Below are 25,925 nucleotides of genomic sequence, written 5' to 3' on the forward strand. Positions count from 1 at the left end.
TCATAATTTTCAGTTGCTTTAAGTAAAAAAAAATTCATAGTTTGGACATCATCTATCTGGAAAACAAACAAAACTACTTCTGACAATTTCCAGTTGATTACACATTTATCAGCAAGCTGCATGCATAGCCTGCATAACACAAACCATTTAAAAAGATTTCTTACAGATTTCCTTGCCATGTAAAATGTTTGATGAAAAAATTTACTACCATACATTTTCATCTAGAAAACACAAAGAATTTTAATCTATAAATTTGTACAAAATCTTATAGGTTTCCATATCCCTAAACAAGTTTCTTTATTTCCTTTTCAATCATTTAATGGGGCTGTTACAGTTCTTCGGACACTCCATCCACCCATCCTGTTGAGCACCTTTGTACATTTGTTGCCACCATCCTGTTCAAAACATCCTCTTTCTACCTGAGCTTTGGCATCAGCTCCTCATTTTTCGCCTCCCTCCCCTACCCCCCACCCTAATAAACCCTTGAAAAATTAAAAACGTTATTTTCATATCTTACACCATCGCTGTCTCTCTTCACCTGTCTTTCTTTTTGTCACCCTGGGGGATGGTTATACATTGATCATTGCCATTGGTTCCCCCTTTCTCCCCCCATCTTCCCCTACCCTCATGTTATCCCTACTTCCATTATTATTCCTGAGGAGTTTATCTGTCCTGGATTCCATGTGTTGAATCTTCTTAGCTGTACCAGTGTACGTGCTCTGGTCTAGCCGGATTTGTATGGTGGATCCCAGGTCTACCTTAAACAAGTGTCTTTCATAAATTATCTCTTGTGTTCTTTCACCAGTGACAGTTCTTCCTTGGTTAAAATACTACTCTTATTAATGCATGCATTCCTGGCCCCGATTTGACCCAAAGCAAATAATTTCACATGGAAATGCAACCACATGACTGCTAACCTTGCCTTTTTAAAGTATTTGATCTTGACCTATGGAAATGCCCATTCCAGAATGCATGCCAGCTTGGTGAAATACTAAGGGAGAGACACCAGATTCACTGAAAATAAATCACTTGAAAGACCACAACGTGGTAAGAATTGATTATGAAAAATAATCAATGTACTGGTAAGCAACCTGCTTAATCCCTAAAACAGTGGTTTATTCTATTTTTAAAAATGAATAAAAGCAAAATTGAATTAAAGCACAATGGCATCTCATTTGCTCCATGAATGATATTTTAGACTGATAAAAATAATGAGTAATAATTTACAAAGCATAAATTTAGTTACACCCACAGCATACACTCTTTTAATCTGAAGCAAATATATTTTCACAATGCTCATGAAGGATGGCATTCCAATTTTGTATGTCATACTGGACACATGTAAAGATCTAAAAGTGATCGCAGACATGCATACTGTCTACCATAAATCAGTAAATGCTGCTGAAATTCACAGAAAACAAAAATACAAAGTGGAATGATTCTTACATAATTTTCTGGTGTTTACTTTTCTACTGGAGAAATCATAGATCTACTTATGAGATGCATGGGGTCTACATGAACGTGTGTGGTAGGACGGAAGGAGGACAGTAAACTGTGGGTGTTAAAAACGGTTCTATAAAGTAGCAGTGGCTGCAATAACGGGCTCAAGCTCAGAGACGTGTGAGGATTGCAGTGGCGCCGGGTCAGCGTTTCATTCTGTCCTGTACAGCGTTGCTAGTGGTTGACGTTGATTTGATGGCGCCTAACAACTAACAACAACAGGTACTAGATGGCACTGGAACTCAGGTTCAATAAAGTTGCCATTTACCCTACTCTCTCTTAGAGAGTCCCTCAAATTGTTAAGTTCTCTAAAACCCTTCTAGAGTATCAGTTGGATCATGTGATCATTGTGAAAAGCTGCTAATCTCTTCCTGCAAGCATTGTAAAACACATTTCCTGTCACCCAGTGGAATCTATATTAACTTCCTAATGTGGGACCAACTCTGAAATAGCTTAGGGGAGACACCTGGCAGTTTTCCTTCTGCAAGCACTTGCAGGAATGAACTTAGAATTTCTTAGGTCAACCTGGTCTACATTTTTGGCCAACACAGTGACAGGCACTCTGAACCCCTAGCAGACAGTGACAGCATGACTCTTCCACTTACCGTCTTTGTCAATCTGACCAGTAACTGGGAGGGAGAATCCAAGGGGGAAGGGATCAGTCAGTTTTGCCATTATTCTGAGGATGAGAGCTACCTCAGAAACAGAAATCAGGAGAATCTCAATGGCCATTAAAAACATGTGACCAGTGAAGCACATACAAAATCCATGTCTAAAATGGAGTCAACAGCAGAGGTTCCAGAAGTTGTGACATCAGATCCTCAGAAAGCAGTGTGGCTGAGACCAATGCCAAGACGGAGACCATGAGACGGGGCAGTGGTACTTGTTTCCTGGGCCATAGAGATAAAAGCCAAGAGGACATGGTCTATGGTTCTGACATCTAGTTGTTTGTTGTTAAGTGCCACTGGGTCAATTAAAACCCACAGCAACCCAGTGCCTAACAGAAGGAAACACTGCCCTGACTTGCACCGTCCCCACAACTGTTCCTATGCCAGAATCCATTGTTAGTGTTTGGCCAGTCCATCTCCTTGAGGGCCTTCCTCATTTTTGTTGTCCCTCTACTTTACCAAGCATGGTGTCCTTCTCCAGGGACTGGTCACTCCCAATAACATGACCAAAGTATGTGATACAAAGTCTCACTATCTTTCCCTCTAAAGAACACTCTGGAGGTACTTCTTCTAAGACATATCAGTTTGCCCTATGGCAGTTCATGGCACTTTCAGGATTTTTCTCAGAACCACAGTTGAAATGCACCAATTTTTCTCTGGTCTCCTTTATTCAATGGCCAACTTTCACATGCCTCTGAGGCAATGGGCAATGCCATGGCTTGGATCGGGAACATGTTAATTCGCAAAGTGACATCCTTGCTTTTCGAGACTCTAAAGCGGTCTCCTGCAGATTTACTTAGTGCACCGTGTTTTTTAAAACTGGACTATTGCTTCCACAATCATTGATTGTAGATTCAGGCGAGACAAAATCCTTGAGAATTTCAACCTTTCTCTATTTATCATGATGCGACCTATTCATTCAGTTGTGAGGATTTTTGTCTCTTTTACATTGAGTTGTAGTTCATATTGAGGGCTGCCATCCTTGCTCATCAAATGCTTCAAGTCCTCTTCACGGTGAGCAAACAAGATGTGTCATTTGCATATTGCAAGTTGTTAGTAAGTCTCCCTCCACTCCTGATGTTGAATTCTTCTTCATATATTCATATAATCCATCTTCACTGATGGTCTGCTCTGCATACAGATTGAATAAGTATCATGAGAGGACACAGTGTTGACTCACCTTTCCTGATATTAAACCATGCAGAATTCTCATGTGCTGTTCACACAATTACACAAGTTCTGCATGAGCACAATGAAGTTTTCTGGAGTTCTAATTCTTCTCAAGGTTATCCATAATTTGTTTTGACCCACATAGAGGAATGCCTTGGAATGGTCAATAAAATACAAGTAAATATGTTTCTGATATTGTTTGTTTTCAGCTAAGATCCATCTGACATCAGCAACGGCCTCTCCTGTTCAATATCCTCTTCTGAATCTGGCCTGCATATCTGGCAACTCAATGTGCTACTGCAACCATGGTTGGGTGATATTCAGCAAAATTCTAGTGGTGTGTGTTATCAGTGATATTGCTGTATAATTTGAATAGTCAACTGAGTCATCTAACTTTGAAATGGGTACAAATGTGAATCTTTTCCAGTCAGTTGGCTGAGTAGCTGTCTTCCAAATTTCCTGGCATAGACAAGTGAGTGTTTCAGTGCTTCATCAGCTGGTTGAAGCATTTCATTTGTTATTCCATCAATTCCTAAGTCTTGTTTTGGGGTACTGATTCAAATGCAGTGAACTTCCTCGAGCATCTTTGGTTCTTGCCCATATGTTACCTCTTGAAATGGTGGTATGCCAGCTACTATAGTCAAGTGATTTTTAGTCAAGTGATTTCTGTATTCTTACTATCATCTTTGATGCTTCCTGAATCATTCAATATTTTCCCCCATAGAACCTTTCAATATTGCAACTCAAGGCTTTTATTTTTTCTATTGAGTTCTTTCAGCTTCAGATGTACTGTGTGTTTTTCTCTTTTGGTTTTCTTACTCTATGTTTTGTACATTTTGTTATAATATTTGACTTTGCTGTCTTGAGTTTCTCTTTAAGAGTTTCTATTCTGTTCTCTGACTTCATTCTTTCTTCCATTTGCCTAAGCTACTCTATGATCAGAAGCAATTTTGACACCTTAGAATTGTATAAATACACAAATAGTTTAACTTTACTATTTCTGCAAACATACCAACAAGAGGCACTGTGAACAAAAGGACTGCATCTTTATCCTTTCCTAACCCGCTCGCTTCTCTGATAACCCCAGATTCATAAGCATTGTCTCTATGTTCTCTGTGGCCATTGCCTTAAATTGTCTAACCCATCAGAAAAGCATAATGCTGTGGGGGGAATGATGACATAGTAGGTTAAAAAGGGAAGCAGGGTGTCGATACGTCTGACTGCTGCCTTGGGCTGGTATGGAACAGGATTTTCTTCCTTTTTCCCTTCTGAAGCCCAAGGTGAGCAGATGTGCCTCACCCATGCCATTTCCTTCCCGGGATATCGGGGCGGGGGGTGGGAATATAGAGGGTATAAATATGTATACTAACCTTGGTGCATAGGTAAAAAGAAAACCCTCAATTATCAGGCATAAATATTTAATATGCTTTGTCATGAATATATATTATTATCTAGGAAGAAAAATATCATTTTGACACTTTAGAGAATTATATATTTAAATGTTTTAACTTCACTGTGCACACCAGTGACCCTTGAGAAAAATCCTGAAAAATGAACCAAAAAGAAAACCCAAATCACAAATCCAGTATATTAAATTACACATCGGAATGCTAGGACAATCCCACTGAAGATGCTGCCGAAGTGAACATTAGGAAAACGATGAGCTCAGGATTCAGACAGTTTTCAAGGTTCCTTTTTAGAGGAAACTTCCTTCAACGCTGCCCATGTGTTCTTCTCATATGTAAGTTTTGTGTAACTTTTTGACTTTTCATCAAGATGAAATGGCCTTAACCTATTACTAACGTATCGGAGAAAATATTCAAACGTTACTGTTAGCAGAGCAGAATTAGTTTAAAATTAAAGAAATTTTCAGTATATTTTCCCAATTTGTTTAGTCTTTAGGTATCACGTAATATTCCAAAACAATGTTGGTTTTCTACAAACATGTATTATAATTTTATAGCAATGACATAATAAAATCCCCTACCTGAATTCCTGACCATTTCCTGTTTTGATAGGACTACTTTCATTATTGCAAACCTATTATTCTTTAATGCGTATTTTGAAAGTTTAAAATCAATATTTTTGTAGAGTTGTACTTGACTAGGCAATATGTGTTGTGGTAGTTATATAATCTGTTGTCCATTTGAGTGAAGGGGTGGAGTTTAGCCTGTCAATTTGGTCCCAGCTTGGTGACCTCATTTGGAGGTACTAAGGAGATAAATAGCTCGCTGGAGGCAGGATGCAGGCTCACTCCCTGCAGCTGACGAGCCACACATAGCTACACTAGTGCCCTGAGCTGGAGGAGCCACAGAGAGACGAGACCCCTGCCAGCACGGAGATATTTAAACCGCTGCAGGATCTACATGAATTACACCCACTGGCCTGTGCTCTTCCTGCATTCAGCGCCATTGCATGTGTTTCGTGAGTCTGAAGAGGAATTTATACATTGGTGTCAGACATACGGTCTAATATCCAACTTATGGACTTGATCTGGACTGGGCTGGGATCGTTTCTCAATATTCAATTGCTCTTGTATATAAAGCTCTTTCTTATCCACATATGAGTGTCTATGAATTTGTTTCTCTAGTCTACCCAAACAAACACATGTATAGAATCAATCTTAAAAATACATTCATACACCATATATACTCATGTATAAGCCAAGTTTCCAGAACATTTTATGCAGTTTTTGTGGTAAAATTAGGTGCCTCAGCTAATATTCGGGTCAGCTTATACTCAAGCATTTACGGCACATACACACATGCAGGTATGTGCTGATGCACACAGATTGTTATGTCTGTATAATACAATCCAGTGATTTTTCTCACCTATAAAATCATTTATTGTTTGAAGACATAGGCCTTGGCTTTAATTTAATTGAATGTCCCAGAATACCTGCCTTTTCCTCTATTAAACCTTAGTAAATGATGAAACCTGTATAATCCTCCAGCAATTTCTAGCTGGATTTCATAAATTAACATGGCTATCTCCAGTGAAAATAGACGTATCCAGAATGGATTTAAGATGTGACTTTGTTTATGGGCATCTCAGAAGAACAAAGGAAGGTAATCATGCTGATTTGCTTGTGGGTTCTTTTCTACTTGCCCACGAAACACAATTGAATAGTAAATCTTTGATTTATCAGGGACTGTGATTTGCTATGACTAGGAATTGACTTCATGTCAGTGAGTTTGACTCTTGGCTTTGGTGACTCATAAAGTCTTACAATTTCATTTTCTTCTATCAAATGCTTTATGCTTACTCTATTATAAAAAAATCTACCAAGGAAGATTTCTTGGCCATCTTCCCCCCTACCCATCTTTCTGTCCCACTACAATCCTATTAGGTAGAAGAAGATATTATTATTTCCAATTCCTATGTACACAGTCGAATACATTTCTGGGCTAACAGACCCAGGTCTTCATATTTCCAATGTTCAGTTCTGTCTACTTCACAACCACTGGGGTTCACTGGTTAACACTGCGGCTGGTACACTGTCAGGGAAGAACACTTCAGGTAATTATGCCCAGCCAATTATCCGTAAAGTGATTTCCCCTTCTTGTATCTCGAAATTTAAAACAAAATTTAATGAAAAGGAAAGAAAATAAGCACAATTTCCTGCTAATGCCATCTGGTAAGAAGGCAATCACAATCTGTAAATAGGGGTGTAATTGTCTCTGCTGGGCACTCAGTTCTATGGAAAAAGACACTGACATGATTAAAGACCTGGCGTTTTCATGAACTGAACAGTCCTCGGGACTCAGGACAATACATGTCTACTTAGTATGTCTAATCACAGAGCATGGATGCAGCTGAGGTCACATTTCAACACATATGCAGTGAGAGATTTTACATCTCTTTGAGTCTCAGCTGCAAAGTCTAGAAGATGTAACTGCTTTCTCCTTAGCCAGTGTGTTTGCTACAGTAACATTTTTAGAAAGGAAGCAAGACCCTCAGTGTAGCCACACAGACTTCTAACCACTAAGATGAACTGCACAGTCATCTTACATCGCTATGTACAAATGAATTTGCGGAGCTAGATGAAGCAGAGGAGGTCTTTTGCTCCCTGTCTATATTTGCTAGGAAAGGTTTCATTTCCTGGACAGAAGGATAAGTGCCAAGAAAAACGACTTTGCAATGACAGGAGTTTGATGTGTCAAGTATGTTGTGGAAGCAATGGTGGTAGCCTAGCTTTCTTTATTGCTACATGCATTAGAACAATTATGTTGTTCTAGGTCATAGTCACTGTGAGTCGGAATCAACTAGATGACGGTGAGGATTTTTTGATGCTGTTGTTGTAAATGCCAAGGTCATCACTAGGTTAAAGCCAAACGAAAGCCACCACCAAAACCACAAATCTATTTCAACCCATAGAGACCCTATAGGACAGAGCAGAACCGCTGCCAAAGTATTGGTGAGGTTGTAAATCTTTACAGAAGCAGATGCCACATATTTCACCCATGGAGCCACTCATAGCCGAATCATGGACCTTCAGGTTAAGAGCTGAGAACTCTAACTACTGGGCCAACAGGGCGCCCTCAAGATCAAACCGCAGCCCCTCAAAACCTGATTCTGAACGCAATCAGATAAATCCTGAACAAAGGGAAAGCTTGTACTAAAACTCCAGTGCCGACAAAAACAGTGCAAAGCTCCTTAAAAGCAGAGCGAACATCACACTCTTCTGTACTTGTGCACTTCCCATACCAGAACGATAGCCAGGTGTGTGCCACGCGTTTGAGCACCTTTTGCATTATAAAAGTCTAAATAGTTTCCCTTCTAGTTTTACATCTATGAGGCATTTATTTTTTGCCTCTCCCAGTTTCTAACTTATACTTTAACACTTGCATTTGGATTATTGTTCTCTGTTGTAAAGCAATTTTGTTTAAATGATTCACATCAGTTCTATTTTCTTTGCTAATGGAATTAGTCTCTCTTAATCCAAGTATTGGAAGCTTTCTTCTTTGCTTTGGAAAACTTCATCCAGCTAACTTTTACAATGATGTCCTTTGAGAATAGTACATAATGGAATAAATCAGTTCGAGCGGTGGAGGGAGATCTAGGCAGAGGAATACAATGGGTTCTCATTGTTCCATGGTGGTTGAAGTAAATGCTAATTGCATTTTCCTTGATTTCATTTATTTTCTGTCTCAGTAGTTTACAAAATGCCTTGTCCTCCCAAACAAGAAGCAAATTATAGTCATATGAGTAGAGAACAATAGACATTTATCATCATTTCCGTTTTCCCTGAGATTGTTAGAAAGTTGGTAAAGGACTATAGTCCTTCCCTAGAAATTATATTATTTTTTAATTTTTCCAATGTAAAGTTCTGGATATAATGATTTCTTTAGCACAGTTGACATATTAAAAACTGACATCTGAAAAAAAAAGTTTGTGCAGGAAAACACATAAACTAACATATTTTGAAACAGAAGAGACACCAGAAAGGTGAGTTTCCATATGTGAATCTAACACTAACACAGCACTGTATTTGCCGGATGCTCACCTGTCAGTCTATCATGTTGTCTGGGCTTGGATGTTACTTTGTTGCTGGAAGCTGTACCACTAGTCTCTCAAATACCAGCTGGTTCATACATGCTGCTTCATCTTTGTTTTCAGACTAAGAAGCCTAGGAAGAAAGACATGGTAGTCTACATCTTCAAAGACCAGTGACTAACAAGATCATGTACAACAGAGGGATGTCTCTGATAGGGAGTTGGATGGGGAGTTCCTTTGATTACATGACATTCAGAACATGATGGGGATGGAGCTATCCCTTCAAAGCGGATTTGACCTTTATGTTGAGTAAATTTTTCAAGACCTTCACTTGCTGATATAGCACAACTCAAAACACAAAGAAACAGCTACAAATACCATTAATAATTGGAATGTGCAATACACAAATTGTGAATCCAGGAATACTGAAAATTGATATCCTAGGCAGCAGTGGGCTGAAGTGGATGAGTATTAGTCACCCTGAAGCAGAAAAACAAATGTTTTCCTATGTCAGACACCACACTTATCACCAAAAAGCACATTTCAAAGTCTGTACTGACTGCAATGTTGCCACAATAAGACAATATCTGTATCTCTAAGAAAGGGCAGTTCATGAAATTTTATTCAAATTTATGAAGCAAACAAATATAAATGGAAGGTATTTTTAATCAAGTTTTGCAGTCTGAAGTTGTTCAGACATGCACTCAGCCAGCACTGGTAATCACTGGTGGTTGGGATGAGAAAGTTAGGAGCAAAGAAGACTCAATAATTAGACAATATGGCCCTGGTAATAAAATGATGCCAGAGATATCGTGGCAAATAGTACAAAACCAACTTATGTTTTACAAATACATTTTTAAACAGCATAAATGGTGTTTAGAAATACAATCAAAATGTACTGATAATTTTTGTGATTGAATTACAAAAATTGGATATAAAGAGAAAGGAAAGTAGTTGGAAAAGACAGTGTTGGTGATAGAAACAACAGCTGAGATCTTATGACAGAACTTTGCAAGACCTATGACTTCCTTGTAGCAGATAGCTTTCTCTGAGCAAGACAAAAGGCCACTACACATAAAGAATTCCCAAACTGAATGCACTGAAATCAAATGGACTACCTCTCTAGGAAGAGAGACGATGGAGAAGTCCATCTGAGCAGCGAAAAGATGCCCAGGGCTGACTGTGGAACATACTATAATTGTTCATATCTAAGTTCAGTTTGAAACTGAAGAGAATGAAAAATTCATGAGAGCCAAAATATAACCTTGAGTCTATCCCGTTTGAATTCTGAGAATATGTCATGAACAGATTTGCTATATTGAACATTAATGACAAGACTAATGAGCTATATGATAGCATCAAGCACATCACTTAGGAAGACAGCAAAAGCTCATTAAAAATACAAGAAAGAAAAGGACAAAAGTACATGTCAGAAAAATTCCCAAGTTTGCTTTTAATCATAGAGTAGCTAAAAGGAATGGAGGAAATGATGAAGACACATAATTACAAAGGAAATCTCTAGAAGATAAATGAAAAATATTATAGTAAAATGTGCCACGATATAGAGCTAGACAACTAAAAAAGGAAGAATATGTTCAGCATATCTTAAACTGAAAGAACTCGAAAAAAAATCACAGGCTGGAATTGCAATATTGAAAGATTCTAAAGGGAAATTTTTGAATGATTCATGAAGTATCAAAGAAGATGGAAAGAATACACAGTCATTGTACTAAAAAGAAGTATTTATTCCATCATTTCAGGAAGGAGCATATGAGCAAGAACCAAAGATGCTCAAGGAAGAAGTTCAAGCTACATTGAAAGCATTAGCCCAAAAACAAGACTCCGGGAATTGGTATAATAACACTTGAAATGCTTGGACAAGCTGTGAAAGCACTCATTTGTCTATTCCAGGAAACTTGGAAAATAGCTACTTGGCGAACTGACTGAAAGAGATTCATTTGTACACATTTGAAAAAGGTGCCCCAACAGAATACTCAAACTTCAGAACAGTATCATGAATATCACACGCAAGTAAAAGTTTACCGAAGATCGTCTAACAACGGTGGCAGTAGTACATTGAGAGAGAGTTGCCAGAGATTCAGAAAGATGTTTACTTGTGTTTTATTGACTATGCCAAGGCATCTGACTGTGAAGATCATACCAAACTATGGATACCACTGAGAAGAATTTGAATTCCACAACACTTCATTGTATTCGTGTAGAAGATGTGCATGAATCAACAAGCAGTTGTGTTAACAGAACGAGGCAACACTACATAGTTCAAAATCAGGAGAGATGTACATCAGGGTTGTACCCTCTCACCATATTTATTCAATTTGTCCACAGAGCAAGTAATGAGAAGCGCTGGATTACATGAAGAAGAATGTGACCTCAGGATTGGAGGAGGGCTTATTAACAACCTGTGATAAGCAGAAACTCAACCCTGCTTCCTGAAAGCAAGGACACCTTGAAGCACTTGCTGATAAAAATCAACAATGGATCTTTCCTTCATTGTGGATTACAACTAAATGTAAAGGATGTAAAAATTTCACAACTGGACTAATAGGTAACATCATGAAAATGGGGGAAAGATTGGATTTGCTAATTGATTGGGCTGAGCTGAAGCAGCTGACCCTGGAGATCAGCAGCTGCCCGCAGGAATGAGGAGATGGAGAAGCAATGCACGGAATGCCTGACTCCCTGATAACTGGACAGCCTACCTGCCAGAGCTGATAAACTACATCCTGGGCCATCAACCTGACTGCTGACATCTTGAACCATAAACCTTGCCGCTGCAGCACCACCTCCTTCCCCGCCAGCATGATGCCCTTCCACTACTTTCCTTTAAAAATCCCAGACACAGAACAAAACCTGCTACCTCTCTGGGTTACTTGCTAGACCAAGGGAATTCGTCCAGGGGCGCTTTCTCACGCTTTCTCTCTCCCTGCTACAATAAAACTGTCTCTGCCTGCATCTACTTCATCCTGACTTTGTTCTCTTCCTGAGCCTCCGTTCGCCTTTACAGTTGGTGCTGAAACCCAAAAGAGGTAGGGGCAAGGGACTCTCTGCTGTCCTGGCCCTGCTTCGGGTGGGATGTAGTCCACCCCTCCTCTTCTCCCAAACCTCGGGAAGCCCGCCTGGACGGGTGATTTCTGGTCAGTATCTCTCTGTGTGTGCTCGTCTGTCTCGTTTGTCTTTGCAGACACCAAGGAACAGCAAACTCACATAGGAACACAGAGTCCCTGCTTCGGGGTGCCATGGAAGGGGTTTATTCTTCCACTCTAGTACTAAGAGGAACTGGAAATAACTGCCTTTCCCTGAAAGGGGTGCAAAGATAGGGGCAGTTTCTCATGTCCATTTTGCCCTATGTGGCCCCAAGCTTTTTGTTTTTGTGTCTACTTTCTATGCCCATAACAGGACTCCTGCCAATAACAGGACTCCTGGCACTGGGCCTGGCAGTCACTGGCCCAGACTAAGAGTAAGACTAAGACTAAGACTGGGCCAGACTAAGTCACTGGCCCAAACTAATGAGGACTAAGGGGCAAAGGGTGGATCTGAGTTTTTTCTACCTGTTGGTGTGTTTTGTGTTTGCAGCTCTAAGATGCCTGCTCCCAGAACTACTCTAAGACTTTTCTACTTCCTCCATTTTTCTCACCCTGAATAAAAGCATCTGACTAACCTCCACTTTATAGGCCACCAGGCCTGGGCCCTCCACCCCCTTCTCGGCTCCCTTTGTGTCTCTTATTGATCCAAGGTCCCTGTCTGATAGACTAAAGCTGCAGACATGTGCTAGCGAGCCTTCCTGTTCCAGAGCCCAGGACTCTCCCCTGGGTCCCTAACTCTGATCAGGACGCCCCTCAGGGTTACCGGACCATTTCCTGACTGACAGATGCAGATGGGGACCAGCTGAGGCCATTCTCCTCTGCCCATACCCCCTGAAGTTTGAGACACCATGGGGAGACCTGTCTACACCCCCTTAGGACAGTCCTTTGCGGTGCCTACTGCCAACCTCACCAAGCTAGGCCTGGCTCCAGACCTTTGCCCCAAGCATTTATTCTTTTTCTGTAATCAAGTTTGGCCTCAATACCAATTGGACAATGAGTTGCACTGGCCAAAAAAATGGCACTTTCAATTTTAACATCCGCCGTTACCTTGACAATATTTATCAGCAAACTCACAAGTGGTCAGAAGTCCCTTATGTCCAGGTCTTTTGCTTTCTTCACTTCTGTCTCTCTCTGTTACCTGTCACCCTGCTCAAGTTCTCTTAGTCACAGACTCTCTTAATCAGAACTCTGACAGTACTCGCTCTCGTCTTTCTCCAAACCCCCTGACTTCTTGTTTGCGTCCCCAGTAAAACCTCCTCCATATTCTGAGTGACCCTCACCATCCCCTCCTTCTGCTACCCCTGAACCTCCAAAGACTGAGGTAACTGCGCCCCAACACCTGTCCTCTCCTCAGAGCTAGACATGTCAGATTCCCTGGAGTCTCCCTGCCACCACCCCCCCACCACCTGCGTAGCTCCCTCCCTACTCAACTTCCTCTGAAGCAACATTCACAACCTCCCAAACCCCACAGTTGCCCATTACCTTACTCAGGCTTATGACCTCACTTAACATGATATTGAAACTAAAAGGATGGCCCTCAGACCCCTATCTGTGACCTAGTAAAAATGGCATTTAAAGTTTTTAACTCTGGAGAGGAACAGGCAAAAGCAGGGCACAAATCCCAGGCTGGCCAAAAAGCTAATTAGCAAGCCCAAGCCTTAATAGCTTCCCTGAGGCCAGCAGGAGGGAAGGGTCAGAAAACTCCAGGAAGTATCGCCCACCACCGGAACCCTGGTTCAAAGGCAGCCTGCAACCCGACCTCCTAGCAAGCCTTGCCCAGCATGTGGTCAACGGAACCACTGGAGAAACCACTGCCCCTCTGGCGCCTAGCCGAGAGGCAGTCCCTTCAGGCTCCAACCTGCTGTTGGCACTACTGAGTCTGGCAACTGATGACTACTGAAGACACCCCTAATTCAGTGAGCCCAGTGACCCACCGCTGTGCCCAGAGAAATGATCAAACCAGCAGGTGAGCCGGTTTCCTTTTCGGTGAATGTGGGAACTGCCTTTTTAGCCCTCCCTCCTTCTCAGGCCCAACTTGCCCTTCCCGGGTCTCGGTTATGGAAATTGATGGTCATCCCTCCAGGCCTTTAGTCACCCAGCTTGTCAGCATTCCTTTGCCTTTACCACAACCCCTCCTAAAACAGTTCTAAGGCAAACACGGCACAACTCCTGTAACTTCTCTCTCCCTCCAAGGCACACTTATCCTGCCCTGCTATTATCTGTTTAAGCCTGTGCTCCACCCCCACCACTCTGGGTTTAGCGCTCAATAAATGACAAGTCATAACCCCCTCCCCCCCACAACCACCAACTTCGATGAGCAAATACTTTGCTTCCTTGGCTGTGTGGATTTTTCAGATATTGGATCCCCAATTTCTGCCTCATAACTGAGGCATTAACCTCCCGCGGGTGGTCACAGCAGCCTTTATGTGATGCAGCAAAGGTGACTCCCAGCAGACCTTTAACCTCTGCTGACAGTTAATACAATTCTCATATTCAGTAATTGTTGAAGTTTAGATTGAGACAGCAAGTTTCAGCAGGTCAGCGAGTAAGTTGCAACTAGTCATACAAAAGTTAGATAACTTATTATAGAATGTCTGGCTGTGTCAGAATGTGAGAAACATTGAAAGATTACAGAACTGTTTGCCAAGAAGTTGATGAGAAAAGAAAAGTGAAGGTGTTCACTGTAAGAGAGAAATCATAGTGTAAGAAGTATAAAGAAAATCAAGCCGATAGTTCCCTGGTAACACAGGGAGGCAACAGAACAGAGCAGCCCATCCTACCCAATGTCCAGCCACAGTTAGTCTGTTACTTCACAAATCAGTATGTGGATGGCTTTTCTCTGCGTGGAGATTGCAGACATAATATAGCTGTTAATACTCAGATTTTCTCCAACCACAGATAATTCTTTTAATGCAATGGAACTGTGTAAATATTGGTACAATGGAACTTTAAATGTGTAAATTTTCCCACAGCAGCATCTTGTTTTCCAGTTATTGTCAAACTCAGTCTCTCTAGCCTCCCTGCAGCAATAGCTCCAACGTGCTATTACAATGTTAATAACTCTACACCACACCCCTGCCTTCCAGTTGCCATAGAACCACAACTCACCAGGTATAGACAGAGTTCGAATGGGCGTAAAATTTAAAACTTAGTTCTGTTCCTCTCGACAAGCCTGCATTCTTGCCCATTCTGGTGACCCTTAGTTCCACTTCCTCCCTGGCAGAGGCATTGCTTTCCAGAGAGACATTGGAGCACAGCAGCAAACTCCAAACACAGAACTTTAACAAACAACTCCAGGTGGTCACAGACTCCACCTCGGAGTCTCTCATCTCCTTACAGGGACAGCTTACAGCCCCGGCACAGGTAACCCTTCAAAATCGGCGTGCATTGGGTCTGTTAACAGCTGGCAAGGAAGGTACATGCACGTTTCTAAGAGAAAAGTGTTACTACTATATTAATGAGTTGGGAGTGGTTGAGCAAAATGTCAAGTTGCCGGTGAAGCAATGTAGCAACTACCCCTAGTTCCCAAACTCCATTATGTCCTGGGTCACACCCCTAATAGGACCCCTGGTAACAATTTTCTTGCTGGTACTTTTAGCCCCTTGTCTTTTTAAGTTACTTCAAAAACGAATGGGAGACATAGCCACTCTAGCTGTTAACCAACTCTTGTTGCATCCTTACAGCCTCCTACCTGCTGATGCTGGTCCAGACCATTCCAGCCCACAGCCCCCCTCCCCACCTCCTGTCCTCCATACCAGTAGGAAGTAGCCAGATCAGATCTCTACGCCCCTTTTTATCACTACAGAGGCTGAGATTATTGACCTAAACTGAAGCAGGACAGCCCCCACTCCGCTTCCTTGCACATCCCTGGAGGTCTGCAGCTCCCCCCTGGAATGAGGAGACTGAGAAACAATGCCTTGAATGTCTGGGATAAATCCCAGATCCGGAACAAAGCCTATGATGTCCCTGGGTTACTTGCTAGACCAAAGGATTTCGCCCAGGGGGCTCTTTCCCTCTTTTTCTCTCCCTGCTACAATAAAACTGTCTCTGCCTGCATGGACTTCATCTTGACATTGTTCTTGCCCCTTGTCTCAGGTCGTCTTTACAATAATGCTTTCATCTTGCTTGGATCCACAATCAATGCTCATGAATGCTGCCATCAATACTTTTGAAAGTGATCAAAGGACACTTTTCATTTGGTAAATCTGCTGCACAAGATACCTTTAAAGTGTTGAAAAGAAAGGAGGTTCATTGAGGACTTGGTGAGCCTGAGCCATGCCATGGTGTTTTCAATTGCCTCATATACCTTAAAAGTTGAAAACTGAATCAGGAAGACTAAAAATGAATCAATATGACTGAATTATGGTGCTGGCACAGAATATTCAAAGAACCACGAACTGCCAAAAGAACAAGCAGCTCTGTCTTGGAAGAAGTATAGCCAGAATGCTCCTTAAAGGCAAGAATGGTGAGTCTGTCTTAGGTACTTGGACACATTCTCAGGAGAGAGTAGTCCCTGGAGCAGACATCGTGCTTGGTAAAGCAGAGGAGCAGCAAAAAGAAAGGTGGTCCTGGACAGCTGAATTGACGCAGTGGCTGCAACAGTGGCCTCAACCCTAAGAACAATTGTGAGGATGGTGCAGGACAAGCTAGTGTTTTATTCTGTTGTACATAGGGCCACTGTGTGTCAGCACAGATTCAATAGCACCTAACAGAAACAATAGACAGGTGCATTTCAGTAGATGAGAAACAAAGAATTTAAACAGACTACTTCTACAGAAAGACAATTGAGAAGCTCAATAACCAGGCAAGGGGCCAACTGTGGTGCAAACCATTACTTGTTCATATGTATGTTCAAACTGAAGATCAAGAAAAAATGTAGAAGTCCACATAAGGCAACATATGACTTGAAGTATTTTCCAGCTCTGTTAGGCTAGGTTGTCTTGGGCAGGCGTACTCAAACTATGGCCTGCCGAGTACATTTATCCAGCCTGCGGGGTGTTTTTGCTCTGTTTGCTTTTTTATTTCAATATAAGATATGTGCAGTGTGCACAGGAATTTGTTTATGGTTGTTTTTAAAACTATAGTCCAGCCCTCAATGGGTCTGAGGGACAGTGAACTGGTCCCCCTGTTTAAAAAGTTGAGGACCCCTGGTCTAGAGAAACAAAACCAGTGGCACTCATATATGTGTCAGAAGACTTTCTATCAAGAAAAAATTTATCAAGAAAACATCTCAGCTAAGGCCAAGTGAAGTATATGACTCTGACATTGGAAGAGCCCTCTTCAGAGTCACACAGCCAATGAGGCAAAAGGTGACATGGGATGGAGGGTGATCACAGGCTGGTTGGTGCAGTCATGTGCATCCAAGGTTGGCAGGGATGTGGCAGAGTGCCAACAGCTTAGACATTAGCTCCCAGTGTTTTTGGTCCACATGGAGCCACCCCTGAAGGCAGCCGCAGAGCTGTAGCAAGCAGGGAAGGAGAAGGAGCAGAGAGAGAGAGAGAGAGAATGTTCCAATATCTCTTTCAGAAAAAGACCATATCCAGAAAGCGGTATCATCAGGCTCCCATCTGATTGTCAGGTTGGATTCCACCCCTAAACTTTCATACCCATACAGTTGACATAAAACCAAACTGTCACACCACCTAATCCTCGAGACCATCTCTAGACTTGACTCCTTGAACACTAATGATACACGAACAGACAAATTGCAAGATAACATCAAAGATATCACACTTGAAAGTGAACGGTGATTAGAAAGACCGTAAGAAAAAAAAATCCAAAGTGAATGTCAGAAGAAACTTTGAAACCTTTCTTAAACAGAATAGTTAGAGAAGGGAAGAAATGTTGGTATAATGGGGAGCTTGAGAAGACAAAATAAAATATTCTTTCAAAACATGCAAAGATTTGGAGTTAGAAAACTGAAAGGAAAAGAACATGTTCGGCATTTCTCAAGCTACAATAACTTGGGTGGTGGGTATCCTACTGTGAGTTGCAACACTGAATGATTCTATAAACTGGACCAGGAGCCCCATGGGTGCAGCAGATGAAGCTTGGACTGCTCCTGTATCCAGACTGAGTATCTGGCCACCAGCTGCTGCAGCCAATCACAGAGGCAGGGGGAGAGTCAGCTAAAGTTTTATTAACAGATCTGGAAGGACAGCAGGATAAAGTCTTCAAGATTGCCTGGTCTCTTCTTTGGTAATCGGGATTTTTATACTTTTGGGGTGTCAGCACATTTGTCTCTTCACTTCCCTCTCTTTGGGGCATAAAGAATTTCCTATCTGGGAGTACAATTTACATCAAGGATGTGAAGTCAAGCATATCAATGATGAAGTCACATGGGTGCTAGATAAAAGCCAAGACTAACAGAACGATATCTATCCATGTTTTATTAATTATACAAAGGCATTTGACCATGTGGATCATAAAAAGTTACGGACAACATTAAAAAGAACGGCAATTCCAGTACACTCAATTGTGCTCATGTGGAACCAGTACATAGACTATGTTGGTCATTTGAACAAAACAAAGGAAAGGTGTGATAATGCACATTACTCTTTGCCTTTGGGTCTCAGTTTCCCCAATTATAAAATTAGAATCTTCCTAATTTCAGCATTTTATACTTCTATGATATAATTGGAAATGAAATTATCCTATCTGGGATGAACAGACTATTTATCATGAGTAGTATTTTAAAAATGTGTCCCATTTGTTTATTAGTAAAATCAGCATTCAGGTGAGTTAACCATTCTCAACGGGGTCAGGGTCTGGTCACAGGAATTCTTTCTTAAAACACTTTCACATGATTTTCTCTTTGTTATAATAAATATTCTGTAACCTCAGCATTATTCATTGATAATAACAGTTCATTTGCTTCTAGTGTATCTGTTGAAAAATGCTTTATAATTTAAACCCACTCCTCTGAGAAGTGCAAGTGAATACTGGTTTGAGCATTAAGAAATAACACGACCATATAGATTAAATTAAGGATACCTGGGAGCACTCTTGTTTACGCATTGGGCTGTTAACCAAAGGGTCAAAGGCTCAAACTCAGCAGATGTTCTACAAGAAAAAGTTGAGGCGGTAAGTAACCGTTGGGGCAATTCTAGCCTGTCATGTAAAGTTGCTGAGTCTGCGTTGACTCATGGCAGTATAATTTATAGAATAGATTAATTCAGCCCATGTTTTGGCTAAGGTCCCCTGGCAGTCAACAGCGCATACCTACCAGCTGCTCCATGGGTGTAATGTGAGACATCTGCTCCCATAGATTCACAGTCCCTGGAACCCAGAGGCAGTTCTAGCCTGCCTTGTAAGTTTGCTCGACATTGGAATTGGGTGGATGGCAGTGAATTTGGGCTTTGGTTTTGTTGTTTTGTTTTGGTATGTTTTGACTACATTGCCTTAGTGAGTTTTTTTGTTTGCTTTGTTTTGTTTTTTAAGGTCTTGTGCTATCGCAGTCACTCAGGTGGAGTTTTCAAGTCAATAAATGAGAAACTACTAATCACTTCATTTCTAAGGTGAATAAATTTTTTAAAAGGTAAACGAAGCTACAAATGTAATGTGCCCATGTAATTAGAAATAAAATGTGTTTAGACATGCCTCCGCAATTGGTGGAAAGCTATAGATAACTTTTCTAAATAATGTAATGGTTTTAGTTAAAATAAAAGTGTCTTTCACAAAAATGTCCAATCAAAATATAGTAGAACCCCGGACCTCAACGCTAATCCATTCTAGAAGGACCATGGAGATGCGATGCAGTTGAGTTCTGAATCAATTTTTCCCATAAGAAATAACTGAAAATGGACTAATCTTTTCTTGACCAAGTTTTAACCCTCAGGTTTCCTTTTTACACAAACATTACACAGAAATTTCAAAGTAAATAAGTTCAGAGTTAAATAATATAATTTAAATAAGAAACAGAACATTGAATTTTTTTTAACAACTATAGTATGGCCCATACCTTGAGATTCTGGATCTGTGGACATGGATGTGGAGAGGAGGGATGGAGAGAGAGTCAGTGTTTGGAAGGGGAGTTCCCTTCCGTAAAATCAACTGTTAGCCGCTTTTCAGCTTTTCCCAGTCTTTGTGTTTTTTCACTAGAACCTGGCTGGCTTTCTTTAAAAAAAAATAATAAATCTGCCTAATATAGTCAGCTGTTGGTGTTTCCTTAACTGTTTTCTAAATTATCCTCAACAATATCGATAACACATGTGGTAGCTACATAATCTGGTGTCAATTTGGGCCTTGAGAGGCTTAAGAGTGAAGGGGTGGGGTCTAGCATGTCAATCGGATCAGGGTTACAAAGCTCCTTCAGTGTTGCTGATAAACGGGCCAGAGCATGCTACTCCGCTCTCGCCCCAAGCTTAACCCACTGGGCCACCAGAGAGCCTTCTGAATGTACAGAATACAAAATCTTATTCAGATTTAATATACTTAATACATTCCTTCCAAACATGTTAAAAAATTGCCGGGACAGTCACAGAGTGAAAGGTACTTTTCCCCAGGCACACCTCAGTGACAATAAGAGGCCTGGAGCCCAAATCTCTACGGCTAATTTTGGAACAAACATTATGCTTCTAAAATCCGTTTCATCTTCTTAGCAACCATGGCTACTTTATTGCTGCAAAGATAAAGTTAATAGAGATTTCAAGGAGACTATCTCATTTTAAACATTAATTTCGGTGAAAATGCATGATTCAAGACCTATGTGGCAAGCATCTGTACCAGAGTGAGACTTCTCCGACAAAATAGAGTTCTCTTAAACATGGACGAGGGAATCCTAATGCCATTCCTCCCTACAGAAGAAAACAAAACAAAAAGGCTGTTTAATTTTTAAGAGGACCTTGAATATCTAACTTACTGAAGTTAAAATCGGAAGGGAAGTTCATCAAGAACAGTGGACCTCTACTGTACTCTCATTGCTTTCTGAAAAAGTCTTCCATTGCTATATGAAAATTAAATGTACGACATGATATCTTAGCTCAATTCAGATGAGGAAGGAGTTATGCCACAGTATTGCACGTTAAGCTTGGACTAACACATTGGAAAGATTCTTTTTATTAGTTCTTTTGAACACGTTTTTATAAAATATCTTTTTAATTTAAAAAGTGCTGCCAAGGTGTACTGGTTATTAAATATGCCATCAGAATTGAATCTACAGTAACATTGCACATTTCCCATGACCATTTCTGTCGAAACTTCTCTCCCCAGAAGGCAGGACTAGAACAATTCCAAGGAGAGGAACAAATGTCTACAAATAAACATGCTTTAGGCATTCCACCCTAGATGGTTTAGCATGCTTGATGGCTATTGGTGAATCATAGCAAAAGAAAAAGCAAAAAAAATACAGCAGCATCTCTCGCATTACGTGATAGTATGAGAAATTTTCACCACAGCAAGGAAAAACATGCTGCTGTTTCCAGCCGTCTACCGTATCTGCAATCGCTAGATGTCTACAGTATAAAAGCGCTACATTTCAATGAAGACCTTAATTCTTATAATAGTAAAATAGTTTTGTCTTTTGAGCCAAGAACAGAATGGCCTGGAAGAGTAAATCAGATAGTATAGTCCCAGTAGAGTCTTTAAATTCAATAATTCCATATTTCAGTATTTCAGACACAGCAACAATAACCATCTGGAAATTGAACTTGAATCTGTCTACTAAAGTATTTTGTGTTGTGTAGTAATATAACCATTTCTTATTGAGTAATATAATTATACTTTCAAAGTCTCCAGTATACACCATGTATCCACAGGCGAAACATCTTGTACTTCAGTGCCAAATGACACTTTGATGCCCTTTGGTCTTCAAGTGCAAATTAAACAAAACACCTTAAGAGGCAAGAACTGAGAGAAAGTATTCCTGTGGAAACAGCAGTAACAAATAAAAAAGGCTGAAATACTGAAAAATAATAAAAACTATTACTCTATAAGCCTCTGGATACTAGAAGGCAATTAGAGTTTCTCATTACTATATAATAATAATAGGTTAAATAAATTGAATTTGGAATGGATCTAGCAAACCATTTGTCTAATGCATTCCAATAGAGGGAAAATTTTCCTTGGTTGAGGAAAAATAGGAAGAAAATATATAAATAGATGCTATATCAATACCTGCACAAGGTTTGAACAGCTTAAAGTCTATATACATATATAAAGTTTGGTATTAATATCAGTAGTGAGGAAAATTGGCTATTGGCAACAAGTACCCGTATCAATAGAGAGTTCTGTGTTGTAATTTTAAGCATCTAATGTATTTGCCTAGAGCTTTTCCAAATTAAAGCTACCCGGCTTACATGCAACCTATAAATATAGTCTCAGTTTTGATGCATTTTTAATTTTGTTCAATCACGAATTTATTCAATCAAAAACAATTTCAGGAAAACCCAGGCTATCGCCCTCACAGTGAGCAAATTCAGCTTCCCACTAGGGACTTATTGAATCTGCCATAAAAATCAACAGTGCGAGTCTAATCATTTTCTTTTAATTTGAACATTGGAAAGTAAAGTATCCCATCAAATATTCTGCAGGGTGTCTTTAGTTTCCAGATTAAACATGTATCTGCTATCTTGCAACATTCTCTTCATTTCCATTTTAAATAATCATAAATAAGAAAGCTTCGCTAATCTTTGGCAGGACGTAACTGTTTGATTCAGTTGACTTTCAAAGTCTCAAAAATTGCACTCATTCCTTTTGTTGTTTGTTTTTCTGAGAGTCCTGGTTGATCCCACAGATTTTCAGCTGAAAGACTCTTTATTGTATTCAAATCTTGTCCCATAAGAGTTGTGTTGGTTACTCAGTCTATGAAGCGTCTTAGAAATTGAACTGGGCCCACAGCAGAAAACACCAACCGTTTTCCTGGGGAAAGATGAGGAGGAAATGGAAAATCAGAAAGAAAGGGGCACGTGTATTTATGAGTATGGTTAAAGGTATCAACAAAGATTCACAAAGCACATTTCCTGCTGCTTTATATGTTGAGAATACTCTTCCCAATTATCCTTAAATTCCAGAAAAGTATTTCATTGGCCTCATATTTTTCATACTAGACCTAAGAGTAACTGGAAAAACGTTCACTATGAGCACACAGTCTCTTATTATCCGCAGAGTGAGCAGCTTGCTTAGGCTGTTGATCACAGTCCACGGTGACACCAGACACCACATCAAGAGCAGATGACAGTCAGCTGCTGTTGCACCATGGTCATTATCCTTTAATTATCCACCTCACACACACTTTGTAAAGATCTGAGTTGGATTTTTAATAAGGGGAAATAGAGTAAAGACATGATCAACTGATAAACATAATTTTATATGACTAATTTATATCAGTATTGAAAGTAAAAACATTAATCCGGATCCATTAAATGTTTTGCACTGCGATACTCATAAATGCTCTCTAAGGTTTATAATTCACTAATATAAGATCTTAATATTTAACCTATAATAACCCATCCTAAACCGATAAAATATGCCCCAGAAAGTGACTATTCTTTAAAAATTCACTAGTTTACTTGGCAGTTTTCCAAAGATATCAAAGTGATCAACAATCTGTACACTATCCTGGAAAAAATGCCACATATTCCTATTATTTGAGAATGATTGATACTAAAACAAGACAGTACATCCATTTAAATGGGTAGCAAAAATCCATACTAAATGCTAAAAAGGATTATTAAAATATTTCACCTTGAAAAATTAAAGAGAGAAATATGAAAATATGATTTTCACTTGTGGCCAGGACTGCATGTATTCTCTTGCGTTCGCCAAGTAGCAGAGACAAGCAAGCAAGAAGCATGCAGCACTGGTTTTCACACACAAGACAAGAGATCATACAGAATCCTATACCCTGGGGATAGGAGACAAGTAGTGTGAGTCCTGTAACTGTCTACGGAGACTGTCTAAGTCTAGTTCAAGGAGAAGCGCGTATAGGCTGGGGTATCACCGAGCTAAGTGGCTAAAGAGTGGTATTCCTAAAGACAATGGAGACTAACATATGTAAAGTAACTACAGAAGAGAAAGGAGTTCATCGTAAAAATCACTGAAGATTTGTAGTTGACAGTTGATATTTGGAAATTTCCAGAGTTTGCCTGAATACTTACTTCTCTGTTCATTAGGGAGAGAAAACGATAGAAGTGTGAGTAAAGAATTACTGGGACCAGTAAGTAAACTAATGTCTAGAATTTACACAAAACTGGGAATAATCCATGAATGGAAAGGCCTCCCGTTACATGGGGTAAGGAATAGTGTTCTCAGAATATTCGAGTGAAAATTAGTCTTGACTAACAGCTGCTCTCAACCTTCATTAGCAAAGCCTAAATGCAAGCCTTGAAAGGATTAACTGGACCCCACATAACTTAGTTGCATCAGTAACAAACCCCAAACTATTGAATAGAATAAGGCAACATTTGGCATCTAAAAATGTAAACTTAAAATTCACAATGCAAAGAGCAACAACATATAACTTTAAACTATCAGAAAGATCAATGACTACAGCCACAGTCACAAGGACCGAGAGAATGAGCAGGCCTTGTCATTAAAACTGATTATAAATTGACTTCATATGTAAGAAGGTAGAGGAATGCGTCAACATGATAATAAGAGAAATTGAAGATTTTAAAAAAGCTTTAAAAGAAATTCTAGGAGAGGCAAAAGAAAACATAAAAAGAAAAAGGAAATATAAGTAACTCAGAAGACATACTATCAGTTCATTTAGAAGCACACAGAAGAATGCCTAAAATAATGACCTGTCTGATATTATAAACTAATGCAAACTATCTTTAATCTTTCCCAATTAGAGAGGAGATCCTGAGGAAGAGAAAAATACTTTAATGATTGCCATTTCCCCCCAAATTTGATGGAAATAAACTCACAGATCCAAGGAAATTAATGAAGCTCAAGGACACTAAGGAGAGTCAGATCAAGGCAACTCATATTGAAATTGGTGAAATAGAAAACATAAAAGCAGCCTGAGGTGGGGGAAGGGAGCACAAAATCATGGAACACATTACAAACAAAAGCTCAAAGTAAGAATGACATAGGATTCCATGTTATCACCTACATAAATCTGAGAGCAATCAATTGGCATGTTTAAGGTACTGAAAAAGAAGAGCAACAAATGTGATTGTATATCAAGCAAAACTATCTTTAAGGTGATGATAAAATAGTATCTTTTCAGGCAAGCAAAAGCTGAGGGAATCCACTACGAACAAACCTCCACTGTAAGGAATATTAAAGAAAGTTCTTCGGAAAGTAAAAAATATAAAACCAGAAGAAAATCTTAATCTAATCATAAGAATTAAGAACACAAGCAATTCAAAACCTGTAAATAACTCTGAAGTGTATTTTTGTCTAATTTTTAATCTCAGAATTATAACTGACATTTTAAAAGTATAATGACAGTATACTATGGTTTTATAGCATATAGAAGGATGATGAACTATGACAACAGCAAAAAGACCAGAGTGTAAGAAATGGAAGTAATGAAGTGCTATAATATTACTTAAAGGTAAGCCATGGTATGTTGAAGAGGTACTATAAATCTAGACTAGTGATTTTCTGATTTTGGTTTCAAGAGAATCACCTGACTTTAACAAAGCACAATGGCCTGTCACCTCAAAGCTTCTGACTGAAATGATTTTTATTGTGTCTAAAGGATTTCCTTCCCCAATGATTCACAGGTGATGCTAGTCTGAAGAAAGCAAACCGGGACTCACAATTCTAATGAAATCACTAAAACAAACAGGAAGTTATGACTAATATGCTACTGGTGTGGACAAAATAAAATCATAGGAAAATTAATTAGACTAGAAGGCAGTAACAAAAAGATATCTGGAAAATCCACTTATTTGATAATTGCACACAAACTATTAAACAACTCTTGGGTCAAAGAAGTAAGCAATAAAAAAATGTTCTACAGTTCCATAAAAATGGAAAAAATATATACATATACACAAAACATTTCCATTTAACTAAGTGGTGTTTAGAGAACATT

At 39.8% G+C, this 25,925-nt stretch overlaps 1 protein-coding gene across 3 annotated transcripts in view; it reads right to left on the minus strand.

The window, feature by feature from the left end:
- Positions 1-20,979: 20,979 nt before the first annotated feature.
- The window catches only part of NOX4 (NADPH oxidase 4), a 184,448-nt gene continuing 179,502 nt past the window's right edge, over positions 20,980-25,925 (minus strand). For all 3 annotated transcript variants that reach the window (XM_075546434.1, XM_075546435.1, XM_075546432.1), the window contains one exon: positions 20,980-22,795. In XM_075546434.1, coding sequence (XP_075402549.1) covers positions 22,675-22,795 — 121 coding nt within the window. In that variant the 3' untranslated portion in view covers positions 20,980-22,674. The remainder of the gene's footprint in view (positions 22,796-25,925) is intronic.

Source organism: Tenrec ecaudatus, chromosome 4 (genome assembly GCF_050624435.1).
Source record: "Tenrec ecaudatus isolate mTenEca1 chromosome 4, mTenEca1.hap1, whole genome shotgun sequence".
Taxonomy (NCBI): domain Eukaryota; kingdom Metazoa; phylum Chordata; class Mammalia; order Afrosoricida; family Tenrecidae; genus Tenrec; species Tenrec ecaudatus.